General features: G+C 41.1%; 1 protein-coding gene across 25 annotated transcripts in view; it reads left to right on the top strand.

Annotated features, from left to right (window-relative positions):
* GPM6A (glycoprotein M6A) overlaps nucleotides 1–15535 on the top strand; it is a 335818-nt gene that overhangs the window by 132041 nt on the left and 188242 nt on the right. For 3 of the 25 annotated variants that reach the window (XM_065596655.1, XM_065596656.1, XM_065596654.1), the window contains one exon: nucleotides 2717–2895. The exons of the other annotated variants lie outside the window; for them this stretch is intronic. In XM_065596655.1, coding sequence (XP_065452727.1) covers nucleotides 2799–2895 — 97 coding nt within the window. In that variant the 5' untranslated portion in view covers nucleotides 2717–2798. The remainder of the gene's footprint in view (nucleotides 1–2716; nucleotides 2896–15535) is intronic. 25 annotated transcript variants of the gene reach the window in all.

Genomic DNA, 15535 nt, shown 5'->3' with positions numbered 1-15535 from the left:
CATCTAATTTCAAGTTTAAACTTCCTGATGGCCAGTTTATATCCATTTGTTCTTGTGTCCACATTGGTAATGAGCTTAAATAATTCCTGTCCCTTCCTGGTATTTATTACTCTGATGTATTTATCGAGAGCAGTCATATCTCCCCTCACCCTTCTTTTGGTTAGGCTAAACAAGCCAAGCTCTTTGAGTCTCCTTTCATAAGACAGGTTTTCCATTCCTTGGATCATCCTAGTAGCCCTTCTCTGTACCTGTTCCAGTTTGAATTCATCCTTCTTAAAATGGGAGATCAGAACTGCACACAGCATTCTAGATGAGTCTCACCAGTTCCTTGTATAATGGTACTAACACCTCCTTATCTCTACTGGAAATACCTCGCCTGACGCATCCCAAGACCACATTAGCTTTTTTCATGGCCATATCACATTGGCGGCTCATAGTCATCCTGTGATCAACCAATACTCTGAGGTCCTTCTCCTCCTCTGTTACTTCCAACTGATGCGTTCCCAGCTTTTAACAAAAAATTCTTGTTATTAATCCCTAAATGCATGACCTTGCACTTTTCACTATTTCACTATTAAATTTCATCCTATTCATACCTCCTTGATGAGCATTGAAATGGTACGGTGTAGTGCTGGTGTATACACGTGATTACTTTAAGCAAGGGGATTGATGTTCTTATCTTAGTGGTCTCCAAATGGTGGAGGAACGTTCGGGGTGTATGGCAGGGCCTGGGCCATCCCCCATAGGGGGCAGGGAAGGAGTGCCACCCAGCCTGGTCTACCCCCAGTTCTGCTCTGGCTCCGTCCCTGTCCCCCGCCGAGGCACTGGCTTCGGCTCCTCGCCCTGATCTCAACGCCCGACTCTGTCCCAGCTCCCAGCCCTGGCTCTGCTCCCAGCCGCACCTCGGCTCCCGGGGGTGTGCGGACAGATTAGATTACGGGTAAGGAGGGGGTGCGACATAAAAAGTTTGGGGACCATTGCCTTATCTGGTGAATGTATCCACTAATTTTGTAATGTTCCCCTTTGTGTAGTACAGTGTACACAACAGGACAAAGTACCAGTTGTTGCATGGCTATAATTAAATCAGGTTGTGATTCCTGTTCTTCCAAGTGCTCCCCACAGTTTGAATTCTATAAACGATGTCCCATGGACTCTGTTTTTGTCCTTAATTGAGTGGCAAGGGAGGCACATGTGGATATTGGCATATTTGATGATCAGTTATTTGAGCCAAAAATATAAAAAATTCAGAAGCACATACATGATTTAGGAGACTAAGGGCCAGGATTACAAAGGAATTTAGACACACAGATGCAGATGGATGCCTCGTGGAATTTATGAAAGTCCATAAGCAGGTTGGGTGCCTAACTTCCATTAAAACCATTCAGAGACTGAAGGTGGTGTAGAATGCAGTGGATCACTTACTGGGTGGAGCATCACACTGGGAGCATACGATGCCAGTGCTCTGGGATTTGTTTGTCTATTGGTTTTTAAATTGAGTTTGTGTTGGTTATGACCTATAAAGCCTTGAATGGACTGGGACCGGCCCCCCTCACGTATAGCCTCTCTCACCAGGCCATGCTGCCGCAGCTACAGTCAGCAAAGGCACTTGAGCTGGATCACCCTTTTCATAAGACAGGGTTTGCTGTTCTGTGTGTGAACTCCAGGACTCTGAAATGTGCTTTCTCCAAAACAGCCTGAATTCAGTGACTTTCTGGGCATACTGTCAAAAAATATCTGTTTGACAGGGTTTTTGGAGAGGGCTGAGGGTGTGCTCCCAGAAGGATGAAGAGCATTTTTGTAGATGGTTGGCTGGCAGAGTTCCTGTTGGAATGATTGTTTTCATGCTGCTGTGGTTTTGTTCTAGTACTCATTATGTTTAGGACACCTAGAACCTTGTATAAGTGTCTCTTCTATTATTATTTAAATAGAAATAAAGGCACAGTACAGGTAGCATAAAACCACTCTAAAAACCCTACTGGCTAACTACCATCAAAGTTATACATTTAAGGAGAATGGAGCATTCAGCTATCTGAGTGCTTTACAATGGAAAATCTTTCTGTCATTGTGCACATGCTTTCATGCATCATGCTTTCATTTCATACCTATAAAGTGATTACATTTAATAACCTCTCATTTGGCACTAGATTCTCTTACTTTCTGACCAGTGTTGTGATGATCATTTTTACAGCTATATTCATTAAAATGAATAGATTCATTGATTGATTGTCCCAGAACATGATGATAAATAAGTGAAACTATTTTTGAGCTCCATGGCATTCTACTGATGGCATAGGAGGATTGGAAGGCTACTGATCTTTATAAGCTTTTATGGGATGCTGTTTTTAATATGTCGAGTCCATTAGTTTGCTTTTATTTGTGGGAGCAGGTTTCTGCACACAATAATTGGAGTAGGAATAACTGCAGCATAAAGTAACAATTTGAAATTGTCCATGAGAAACAGAGGCCACTGACTAAGGTGTTTGTAAAGCTATCCTTCTCTCTCTTTTTTTTTTTTAAGTTCATTTATAGAGAACCAGTGTTATAGTTTCTTCCAAGTGGTACTTTGTCCTTTCACTCAGCATGTAGTTCTGTAGGCTGATTCACTAATATTTGATGTCATCTTTTCCTGCTCCCTCCAACAGCCTATTTCTTGCAAATATTGTACATTTTCCTTTCTTATCTCTGAAAAAAATCTGCCTCCCTTTCTCCATTCCAGTGCCAAAATCCTTGTTTGTGCCTTGGTCATGTCTCAAATCTCCTCCTCCAACTACTGACTTCTCTCCACCAGACCGTCCAAAATGCCACTCATCTTCCTCTTTTACTACTCTGACCATGTATCTCCACTTCTTCATTCCCTTCAGCAGCTGTCACACTCCTTCCATCACTCCTTCCATGGTAAGTTCAAGTTACTCACCCTCATTTTAAGGCTTTAGGCAACTCTGTGCCCATTTACATTCTTCTCTAGTCTCTATCTACACCTCCCATCTTCTCTTTATGCTATGTCTAAACTTTTTGTGGCTGCACTCCTTGGTTCTTCTCCAGTTCTGGACCTTTTCCATGCTCCCTAGCCCACTTTACACATGGGACAGTCTCCTGCTCTCCTTCTCTTCCTTCAAAGGATACTTCAGATCCATCAAGATCACCCATTCTGACTTTCTCTTGTTTAGTATTGTTCTGTGATTTACCATATTGTATTTTAGTCCATAGATTGTTTTCAGGTAAAGATTTGTATTTACTGAGCACATTCAGTACAGTGCTGTATATTTAATAAATTAGAATAACAGTAGTTTTACATCTGGGTAAAATGAGGCACAGAGTGATGAAGTGACTTGCCAATGGCTACAGAACATATCAATAGCAGAACTGGGAACAGTACTAAGGTGTCCTGTCTCACGGTCCTGGGCTTTAACCACTACATAATACTTTCTTTTGGCTGGCAATGGTTATAGTCATAGTAAGTATTAAGTATCATATAACGCCCTTTATCCCCATCCCCTCTTTGATGTCAGTGAGATTTACACATAAATAGCAAGGACACTATATGACCATAACATGTTTTACAATATGTAACTTGAGACTAACATACTTAGGAAGCCTTTGAAATTAGTGGCTGAGGCTCTAATCCTGCAAAAAATTACTTTAATTATGCGTAATTTTATGAAAAGGGTAAATAGCCCCACTGGCTTCAGTGTTACTCACACAGTATGTACAATTAAGAATGAGTATGGCTGTTTGTAGGATGTGGGCCTAATATGGCTATGTAATGTAGCTTTTAAGAAGGTAAATGGACATTTTGTTGTTTTGAAACTTGCCATCTGAACTGCACCATTTTGGTGCAGAAAACCCTTAAAAAAAGGGAGACTAATAATTTGACATAGGTTTAGGAAGAAAATGACTTTTAATTTATAATACTATTCTAACAGACACAGGTAAAACCAATCAAGAAAGGATGCATATCATTATTGCGAATAGGAATTTTGCTGGAGTAAGAAATGCAGAACAGAGCCGTTTACAGGTGATTAAAAGGCAGCAAAATGAAGCAGTGCAAATACTTTCTGCATTCTTCCCACAGCTCTAGCAGTATTTGAACACTGGAACTGAGCAAAGCTATTAACTTTGAAAATCTATGTGGAGTTTCTGAAATTGTTCACTACTGAAGGCACTGGGATGATTATAGTTTAATGGTGAGCAGGCCTTTTAGGTCAGCTGTGTTTTGTTAATGGACCAGACTAGATTCAACCCCCTTCCGCCCCCGCCCCCAATCTGGCACAATCATTAAAAATTGAAGACACAGGGGAAGCTTTGTGGGCATTTGTAGTATTTTCTTGGCTTTGTGTGTATGTGTTTGGATTTTTTTTTTTTAAACCATGAACTGCTGTGCACTGTCTGTGCCATCTGTATTGTCTGTGCATCCAGCATATCTCCTTCCATTATCACCATACATATCCTCTTCAACAAAATGAAAGTTTATATTGTATCAAATATCTGTTGACTGTCTCATTATGCTTAAAGTCCTGCTCAGGCATCTCTACCTTTTTTGCACACAATTTGAACTTATAAATATGTAGAATGTGTTTACAACATCACAGAGCTAGCTATCAATTGGCATTGTGACTATTATGCACCTACAAAGAGAGAAACATATCATCCATGCCTGCTAGCAGGAGATTTGAGTCATATGTCCATGTTTGGAGTGTTATCTTCTCATGTACAATCTTTCCCAGTTTCTTTCCAGATTTCTTATCTATCCGAGCATTCCAATGGATTTATTTTTGTAATTCTTTTTTAATGTAGGCTCAGCTAGATTTGATTTAGCAGCATCATTGTTTCTAGCAGCTAAATTTTGCTATACTACTTTCTGGGACTTCATTGTTCTATATCCTGTTTTCTCCACCCTTATAATTCCTGATCTTGCCTGAGTACTTACAAGCACCTTACCTCCAGCTGAGAGGATTAATATCTACTCCCTTTAGCAGTCTGAGAGCATTTCCACTCAGGAATCACCCATCCTTAGCCATTCCTGTATTCTAATACCCAGTCAAGGCAATGCTGCTACAGAATGAGATTGCTCTGTTTTATTTCTAAAGGAATAATTTTACTAGGCTGTTTGTAATCCTTCAGGGACAATGAATTGCACAATGGCCCAGATGTAATGAGCAATGCAAGTGTCCCATTCATTAAACTGAATTATTGTAGTCATTTTTATTGCCTTTAAGATCTGTTGTTTAAAAATAGTAACCTTCAGTGTGATAAACTATATTATCTAAAATCTTCCTTACAGAAATGTGACGAGCAATAATTTGGCCATTGGTTGCATGCATAACAGTGTGGCAGAGCTTATTGAAATGGGAGTTAGTCATAAATCCTGTAATAAATTAATCCATCAAATAGAAAAATAGTACATTTGCAAGCAGCTAATGTAATAGAGATACCTGCTCTTCATAAATATAGAGTCAGTGTGTTGTCGGTCTCCTGGGTCTTACTGAATTTGTGCAATATGTCAGCATATTAATACACTTTATGTATTTTGCATTTTGAAGTCATCACACAGGAACATGCAATATATTTTCCTCTTTCTGTACCCAACTTATTTTGTGGTCCCCCTCCCCCCCAACTTTGTTTCTGAAAACTTTGTGGTGTTTGCTTCCAAAGAATGGTCTCTCGCTGTAAAGGAAAACTTAGAAGATGAGTCTCTTTTCTAAGAGTGTGAATACTGTGTATATTAGGGTGGAAACAGCTATTCTGTCAATATCTCAGCATTTATTTGATCTCTGAATTAATGTTTGTAGGTTTGCTAGGCAATTTTTACTATTATAGTTTTATTAGGAAGTGAATAATTCAGGTTGAGTTTAGTTCTAAATCCTCAATATTTGCTTTAATCTCAGCATGGTTAGGAGGTAAAGTCCTGCATAACGTGATGCTTGGAATCAAGGCTGATGTTAAGGGGCAATTTTATGGATATATTCAGTAAAATACCTTAGTGTCCTGGGCGTGATCCGCATTCCTTATGCACCTCAAACTTCTATTGAATTCAGTGGAAATTTAAGGTATTCAAGAAATGCAGAATTGGGCCTTATGTAAATCGTTGAAGATTATTTTACATTATACTACAGCCTGTTGTAGCTGTAGTATTTTGGAATTGCACGCCTTCTGCAGCAACTCTGAGAGAGCCATGTGTGTATTCTGAGCCAGTACTAACCCGCCCCTCTGAGTCCACAGTGAACTGCTAATACAGCTCAGTTATTCAACTTGTAAATTCATTCAGTAGATCTCTCTTTTCTTAGGAAGGCAGGAAAGTCGATAAGCACATATGCATACAAATTAGTGGCAGTCTTAAAAACAAAAAAGCAAACAACCCCGCTCCACAATTCTACAATATTTGTCCAAAACACTGCAGTAAAATACTGCTGAATTCTAGCATATTGTTATAAGGTAAAGGACAACACTTTTTTGGGACAGTCTCTGAAAAACACAGTCAAAACAACATTGCTTTCAGCTCTTTTCAATCCCACCCTTTACCAAGGGACAAAGATTGATAAACAAAAGGAGTGCTTGAATACAAGTTTGGAGATCCCTAAAAATCAGGGACGGTGAAGAGTCATGGCAGTCGGTTCTGGTTTATTCTGAGACCCATAGCTGTAAATTCATTTCTCACTTCCTATCTACCTAAATACAGTGTGTGTCGTCCCCACTCCCCCCCATCGCGGTTTTGTACTTCTGTGTTTCTATGCTTGTGAACTACAGAAGCTTGGAAAAATATTTTAGCTCTTTGTTTATGAGGAGAGAAACACTCTGCAGGCTTAGCATGCTAATGCCCTACTTTTGTTAGGCTCTTGTGTTCTTGAGGTTCAAACCTTGGCTTTGAAAATTGATTGACTCAATTTCTGGTACCATAGAGGGGAACAAGTAGTTAATAGCAGAGCCATCTGCAGGAGCAGTGACCATCTTTTGACTGAATTCAATGGTGATCAGGTCTGTGTGAATGATTAGGTGTCACTAAGAATTAAGTGTATTTTAGTCCAGCCACAAAGGCATCATAAATATTAAAAGAGAGAGAACTAGGAATGTTGTACATTATAATTATTGTGTATTAAGTCTGCAACCTTTGAACTCGATGAACACAACTAGCTGCTGGCAAAGCTTTTCATCTGCTATCTTGCAGCTTTAATTTGAGTTGCAATTGCAGTTAGTCAGACAATAATGGGATTTTATTTTAGAGCCTTCTGATGGGAGTCAGGTGAAGACAAACATGAAAAACATAAGTTTATTTTACCAACAGCCTTTATAGGAGTGCTGCAGAGGAAGCAATAGGTCAGTTGACTGTATTTTCACATTCTAAAACCCAGAAGTGTTGCATTTGTTCGATAGGTGCACCACTCAACAACCAAATTCGGGGGTACAAAATGATGTTTAACACTTACCAATGATGCATGGCATTCTGATTATAATTAAGAAAAAAATTTAAAAAGGGTAATTCATTTCATACTAGATCTTTGGGAGTCCTGCTGACCCCTTGTTGCGTGTAAAAAATGACATATTCCACCAGCATTCTTAAGATTGTATTTGTGTTACCAGGGGGGTCTCCCAGATCATCTTCATATCATCATCTCTTGCTAAGTCATATCTGTTTTATTGCTTAATAATGGCCTGCGGTGATGGTTGCTGTGATGGTGGTTTTCCATTTTCAGTATACGAGAAACTGGGTTATAAATCTCACAAAGCAGAAACATGCAGTTTTTTATATTGCAGAATAGGTGAATGGGTACTGGTAGAGCAGATAGAGAATATTTATTTTTGCCCCCAAGCTTACCTGGCAAAACCAGTTCTATATGGTTCTCAACAAGATATCCCATTGAGGTTCTTCAACAAATGGACAATAAACAAAACCAAACCGCCCCCCGCTATTTTTCAAGACTATGCATTATCAGTATGGAGCAGCACTATATACATTCTGCCCCTTTTCCTAACCTGTGGATTCTCATATTACAAACGATTAAAAATAATTGCAAATATTTCACATTAAGTAATACTAGGCACAGTTGTTATAAAATAATTAAGATATCATAAAATAAGTCTAATCTTAAAACTGTAGGCTTCTGTGCAGAATTTAAAAAAACAAACAAAAACAAAAAAAATGATTTCCAGCTAGAGAGACACTGTTCCCTCAAACTATTAAAGACGTTTGGTATTATGGTTAAAACACTGGATTGAGACTTAAAAGATCTGCATTCATTTCTCAGCTCTGCCATAGACCTCCCTTTTTGATCTTGTGCAAGTGATTTATGGGATCTGTGCTACAAAGTCCCTTAAGTGCATTTGGTAATCCTACCCTTAATCTTTCTGTGCCTCAGTTCCCCATCTGTCAAATACTTTATATCAGTGGTTCTCAAACTTTTTTGTTTCCGCGGACCACTTGGAAATTGCTGAGGGTCTTGGTGGAACCACTTAATGAATTTTCCAAATGTTGTTTGTACCGTTAGCTAACTATTGTAAAGCACTTTGGATAAAAGCGCTATTTAAAAAAAAACCCTTAATAATTAACAGTTTTTGTTCTACAAATAAAAGCGCACAACTCATATTTTAATATCGGTAGTCTTACCTTTCTAAGGTGATGGATGTGCCCTCTCTACCCGCTGCAGCAGCCCCCGAGCTGGGGCTGGGAAGGAGGGGGAGGTGTCTCCCCGGCAGCCGCAGCCCTAGAGCTGGGGAAAGTCACCTCTTTCTCTGGCCGCTGCAGTCCTGCACATCCCAAATTCCACCCCCACCCCTTCTCACCACACTGCCTCTCCCCCCTACCCTCTATTCCCCCCAAGGCCACCTCCTCACCTTACATGGGCGTCTTCTCCAGGGTCCAGGCACCTAATTAGTGGAGCCACGCCTGTAAAAGCCCTGTTTTTTCACAGAGATCTGCTGAATACTGGGTGTGAAATGCAAAAATCTTTCTGACCGAAAATTTTTGCCTGTGGTGCATATGCCACACTGTCTATGGAGGTAGACATAGAGAATAGGTCATGGGCAACACAAAAAGATAAGACAAACAAACAAAACCAATGTGACCTGATTTGTTCCAGACAAAGCACCAACACCTCTTCATAGTCATTGGACAGATAGTTATTTGGGGTAGGAGGTGTGTAAAAGAATAGCTGGAGAGCAGTAGAAAACCCTATGATTACACTTGCTTATCTGACTTGAGTGCAAATCAAACTTTTAGGCCATCTACACCCACAAATGTCCATTGACTTCAGTGGAAGTTCCACTACAGTTTGAGGGCAGTATCTGACCTCTTAATTGTTACCCAGCTTGGTTTGGTGGATGGGAGGATTTTCAGAAGTTGGAATGTAATAAAAAGTTAGGTTGAAAGTTATGTAGACCATGCATTTATTTCACCCCCATACTTCCTCATAACTATCGTTAACAATAAATCACCCACAAATAAGAATATTAAGAAAGATAAGTGCTCTCATTCTCAGTCTAAATGTTTATACCTAAGGATGACCTTCCAGTATGCCTGGGTGGCTATTAATTTAGCCTAACAAAGGTTAGCAACATTTTGTGATTTATTTTTTTCTCCATGTTTTGACCAATTCTACTGCTGATAGATATAAAAAAAATCAGAATGGACATGTTGTCCTTGCTTAGGAGGGGATCATCAGCCAATGCTACTAGGACAATTTCTGTCCTGTACCAGATCCCTAACAAAAAAGACTGGGGCTAAGGAAATTTGAGCACTCTAGATGCTGTCAGGGTTTCCTCACTTTACCATCCTTTTAATAATTTCCCCCAGAAATGGGAGATTTGATGTAGCTCTATAATTGACAAGACTGGGTGTCCCTTTCCAAGGCTAGTTCCCTGAGCAGAGGCTTCATCTAGCCCTCCTTTAGTGTAAAAAATCACTGGCATTTTTCCTTCAAAAGGAGAGGCACTACCAATCTTCAACAGAAATGAATAGGCCCACTGTTTCCAAACTGGCCTTAACCTAGACTGACATGAGTCCAATCCACAGATGGAGCCCAAAGCACCACCAATACCACAGAATTTCAGCTCGTTCCACTGTCTGACACACAGCCAAAAAGAGCTTATGTGACATTGCTCTGCATCCACTTCAGTGGATAGTTCCATCTGAATCAAAGTGATTTTTATCTGCAAGGTAACATGAAACTTCCTGACAGTGAGAAACACTTGAGTGAATACAAGTGTAGGTAGGTGGAATTAAACAAGCTATAAATTCTTCCCCAGAATAGTTTCCCTTTATGATGCTTTATGGGCATATTATGAAGGCCAGGAATTCTTTCTTTGTGTTCTACACAACTATGGTATAAGATTTCAAAAATTCTTTCTGGTGCAATTCTTCAGACATGGAATGAATTCTGCTACAGGTGCTCTAGTTTCTTCTCTCTTGCTTCTTTTTTCACAGGTCTTTTATATATCATGGTGACCAGTCAAGGAAGAGGGGGTATTTAGTGCCACCTTTTTTGATGGTCTTGCACAAAAATTATTATGACCCAATCAGTATTGCCAATTCTTGTGATTTTTTATCATGAGTTCCCAGTTTTTCTTAAAACAGCTCCTGAAGTCGTCTGGCTTCATGAGGATAATCTCAGATTTCATTTTTTTTTAAATAAATGTCTAGCCCTCACAGCTTCAGGAAAAAAGCTTGAAAATGTGAACCAAAAATGCTAAACTAGAAGGAAAATAAATCACTACCAAATATATTATATTATATTTAAAAATCTCATGAGTTTGGAGGCCTAACACGTGATCTTTGAATGCTTGGGTTTATCCATACTGTACATTGCATGTATGGTTAGGAAGAAACATTTTTGGTGTTTCCAGCCTGCACATACCCCCTATCCCATTTACAGTAAGTGACAAGCATATGGAAACAGTATTTTTTGTATTATTCGAGTGCAGCACTCATGCTAGTTTTTTTTATTTTTTAAAAGGATCCACTCCTGTGACTTGATTCTGACATTGGCTCCATGAAGGTGGCCTCTTGTGTCTGTGCAGTGCCCCATTTGCCCTTATTGGCTCAGGGTTGAACCATGCACAAGAAGTCTCAGGAGCACGATAATTGAAATCCATACCAAAACTTCCACTGATTTCACTGGAAACAGACTGGGACCTTGTGTGTGTTTATTAAAAGTTAAGTAGCTGAAATATTGTGAGTGTTGTAAAGAGAGTGGCCTAAGTCATGCCCTCTGGTTTGCAAGGTGGGGAGAAGAATATAGGGAATGCTTACTGTCTCCCCAGCCAAGTCCGGGAACAGCAGGGCAGGATATCAGTGATTACTAATGAGAGTGCTAAGAGATGAGCCCACCTAATGCCGTGACCTATGCACCACATACATCCCCAAGGGAGCATGGCTTGCAGGTTGTGTGTGTGTTTAGCTGTCCGGCTGGCGAGTATGTATGCTGTGGTGAACAGAAAGTTCTTGTCTGGGATGCAGTTGTCTATAAAAAAAAAACCATAGCTTTGTTTCCCAGGCCAGCCAGGAGAAATCCTGCCATGGTTAGGAGTCTTCTTAAGAGAGGGTTTCATAGATTCATAGATTCTAGGATTGGAAGGGACCTCGAGAGGTCATCGAGTCCAGTCCCCTGCCCGCATGGTTGTAGCAGGTAGTATCTGTGCTCCAATCTTCCTGGACCTGTCAGGGCAACATTGAGCTTGGATTTAGCTCTTTAGTTTTACTACTTGTCATACAGTATCCAAAATATAACCATTGCATGCTTTCAATAATTTCTCAGACTCTGTGGGTTTGTTTATATGCTGCCATGGGCAGGAAAATATTCAAAAATAAAAACAGTGGATTTAATAAAACTTGCCATGCCCATCTGTGCACATACACAGGGCATAAAAGTTCCTGGAAGCTTGCCCTTGCAGAGTTGTCAGTGGCAATAATGGTATTAGAGGTTAGAAGTTAACCCAGTCATTTATAGGGTGAGACAGCGAAGTCAGTACCCTAGCAATTACAGAAGGGCTGGGCCTATTAAAATCTTGCATACTGTTTTGGTAGAAACGGTTAAGGGCATTTTTGTAGTATCCCAAATCAAATGCAGGCTATATAAGAAAACACAACAGCAAGGAATCATGTATATATCTGATGGTATACTCCAACTTGTAAAAACTTAAGTAAAATGGCTGCCTAATCCTTGACATTTTAATAATTTTACTGAAAACCATTCACCTCACAAAGCTCTCCAAAAAAAATGTAAAAAATAAACAGAAAATACAGTAATCAGTGACCATCATTTCAAACAATTAATACATGCATGTAGACTATATGGGCTTACTACAACAGATGAGAAGAACACAGAGGAGGACATGTTACATGTGGTTGATTTAATCAGTATATTATACTTTCTGTGTAGTATTATGGGAAACCACATTCCATATCTGTGCTTTATTCCATGCTGCCCCCAATGCATGAAATGCACTCCATATTCTTGTCCTCAAAGCCACTTCCCTTTCCCTGTTCGAGTCACTCTTAAAGACCCACATTTTCAATGATAAGCACAACAAGTGAACCTAACAAAACATGTACATGTACAGGTGTATGAGTGCGCATATGTATAATACGTGTATGTATTAATATAAGCTAGCGAGAGACAATATCTAGTAGCATGTGGTGGCATAAATATTTTATTGGCATGAATTTGGGATACCTCATTAACTCATGTGGTTTCACTAATTGAGAGTATGAAGGTCATCCCAAACAAATGTCTAAAAAGGTTTACTGCACAGCATATCATTATTTGTGTATGCCACCTATGTTAGAAAAAAAAGAATCACAAATATTTTTAGGGACTTTTCTATGTTTTTATTGAGACTTTTTTTGTTATCCATCTATAAAACCAAGCACCTTAATTGCCATAAATCTAACTAGAGCTCAGAATGAGCCATAAAGTCCTTTAAAATGACTCAAAAATATTTGCATTTTAAAGTCCATCATGAGGTCCTGCAGAAGTAAAGGTTTCATCTGTATTAAATTCTATAGGACATGTTCATAAGGACCACTATACATATGTACAGAAAGATGTCACTAATCAAAAACTAAACCCTGCTTGTGCTGGGAAGATCTATAGTTGTGAGGAGGAGGGGAAAGAAATATTTCTTTGGCAGGCCGATTTTAATCAAGGAAAAAATGTCACCTGTCTGAATGGGTCCCCGGGACACCCATTAGTATGGAGAGAGCAAATGAGGCAGTCAAAGGTGCTGGAAAAATTCATGTATCATAAAGGGCTGCAATTTATCACATGGATACTTCTTCCACATATGAGCAGAGGGATTAATCTTTATTTTAGAGTAATCTTTAGTGTAATCATTCATGTATTCATCCTCCCCATTCCCCTGCTTATGATTAAAGTTGTATACTGTATGCATTTTTATTTCATAAACATGTCTTTGGTGTAACATGGGGGTTCTCAAACTTCATTGCACTGCAGCCCCTTTCTGACAACAAATTTACTATATGACCCCGGGGTAGAGGTGAAGCCAGAGCCCCACCTCCCCAGGTTGGGGAAGAGGGGTCTGCAGCCTGACACCCGCCACTCCAGATCAGGGCCGGCTCTGGCTTTTTTGCCTTGGGCGGCAAAAAAGCCTCCCCCCCCCCAGCGCGGCAGGGGGGAAGGTGGCGAGCCCGCTGCGGCTCCGCTGGCAGCCGGAGCCCCGGGAGGAGGGCGGAGAGCCCAGCCAGGGCTCTGCTCTCCCCAGCGTCCAGAGCGCCGCGGGGAGGGCGGAGAGCCCGGCCTGGGCTCCGATCTCCCCGGCGGCCAGAGTGCCGGGGGGAGGGTGGCGAGCCCACCGCGGCCACGCCGCCCCCCTCCAGGTGCTGCCCCAAGCACAAGCTTGGTGGGCTGGTGCCTGGAGCCGGCCCTGCTCCAGATCGGGATGGAGCTCGGGTTTCAGCTACAGCCTTGGGTCCCAGCAAGTCTAACAGTGGCCCTGGCGACCTTGTTAAAATGGGGTCATGATCCACTTTGGGGTCCCAACCCACAGTTTGAGAACTGCTGGTTGTAACCAAAAAACAGTGTAAGCTCTCTAGACTGTTAAGCAATAACTACCGGTAAGTAAGATTCCCATCCATAATAAAAAAGTAACCAGGTTTAAACATGGTTGTGGCTGAGCTGTGTTCTAAAATGCTTTTTTCTATTCTGCATTGACAGAAAAAAACATGTTTGTTAGGGAAACATGACTTTAGACTAGGCATCCAATGTGTGCAGGGACAGAAGTTAGGGTTGAGACACACAGGGGCTGAGATGGATAGTCATAGTCTGGTTGAGGAGGTGGAGAAGGGAACAGACAGGGTTCTGGAGGCAAGAGGAGAGGAAGTGGGGACAGGAACAGGCTGGTTGAAGGGGAAGTATGAGGACAGGGACAGCCTGGCTGGGAAGTGGAGAAGAGGGAGCAGTAGGTAGAATTAAGTGTCTGGGGATGGGACCCCTGAGGAAGCCTTGCATTGAGTTCGTAGGAGTGCCGTTGGTGTATTGGCAGAGAAAATTCCCAACTGAAAGAAGAACAATTGCTACAAGCCTTGGTGGAGTGCAGAGGAAGTTTCCGCTTAGGGAACAGCAGGGGAAGCTGTTCAGTGGAGGTGGGTTGAGGGGCATGATGGAAGACTCCATTGAGGGGTAGCAGGATTGCCTGCCTGATGTAAGGAGATGTGGGGCTGTGTAGGAAGTCTTTAGTTTGGGGCACAGGAATGGCCTTTTTGGGCAGGGTACGAAGGAAAAAAAAAAACTTGCTGCAGAACAGCAGCAGGAGTGGGTGGAGGCAGAAGAATGCCCATGCCAAGGGAGCACCAACAGGTTTTTTGAAGAGGAAGAAGGGACAGAACGTGTTGCCAAGAGAGGGAAAGAGCAGGAAGAGTAGGTGGGAAGTAGGGAGTGAGGGCCCAGAAGAAATTTTGGTCAGAAGACCTTTTGGGAGGCAGAAATATGGCAAGAAAAAGGGGGTGGAACTGGGACACTGACTCCCACTCCTTTATCTCATTGCCTTCATGCTTTACCTTATTGGGTGGGGATATTTGAAGACTCAGTCTTCTGGGGCATGGGAGACTCAACACTTGACAAGACCTAAAGGTCTTCTAATCTATGGCTCAAGTGGAGACTGGGGTTCCTTGTGTCAGATAACTCCCAGCAAGGTGTTTCAAGGATTGAAAAGCTGTGAATACACAGAAGTTTCCTGTCTTTGTGGAGGATCTTCTTTCTCCATGGGCGCCTGTGATGACAGGTTCTCCAGCTTGCTGAAAATGATCTGTGTGAGTTTCATATAATGTTATTCCTTTGTCTAGGCTTCCCATCCATTGAGTCCCCTCTGCACCATATCTGTTGTATGTTAAGCTCTCCGGGGCAGGGTTTGCATTCATTTTTGTGGCTTTTGCAGTGCTGAGCATGTTGTCATTGTTTTATTAATAAATAATATATTTATTGTGTGCTGTGGTCTAAATGCATACTTACTTTGCATTATTTTTAAAAGAAACACTATTCTTACTGCATGACGTTGGTGATGCATTTATTTCCATGTGTGTTGATTTCAG

The sequence above is a fragment of the Chrysemys picta genome, chromosome 5, assembly GCF_011386835.1.
Source record: "Chrysemys picta bellii isolate R12L10 chromosome 5, ASM1138683v2, whole genome shotgun sequence".
Lineage (NCBI taxonomy): Eukaryota > Metazoa > Chordata > Testudines > Emydidae > Chrysemys > Chrysemys picta.
This window is presented reverse-complemented; position numbering and strand designations above follow the sequence as displayed.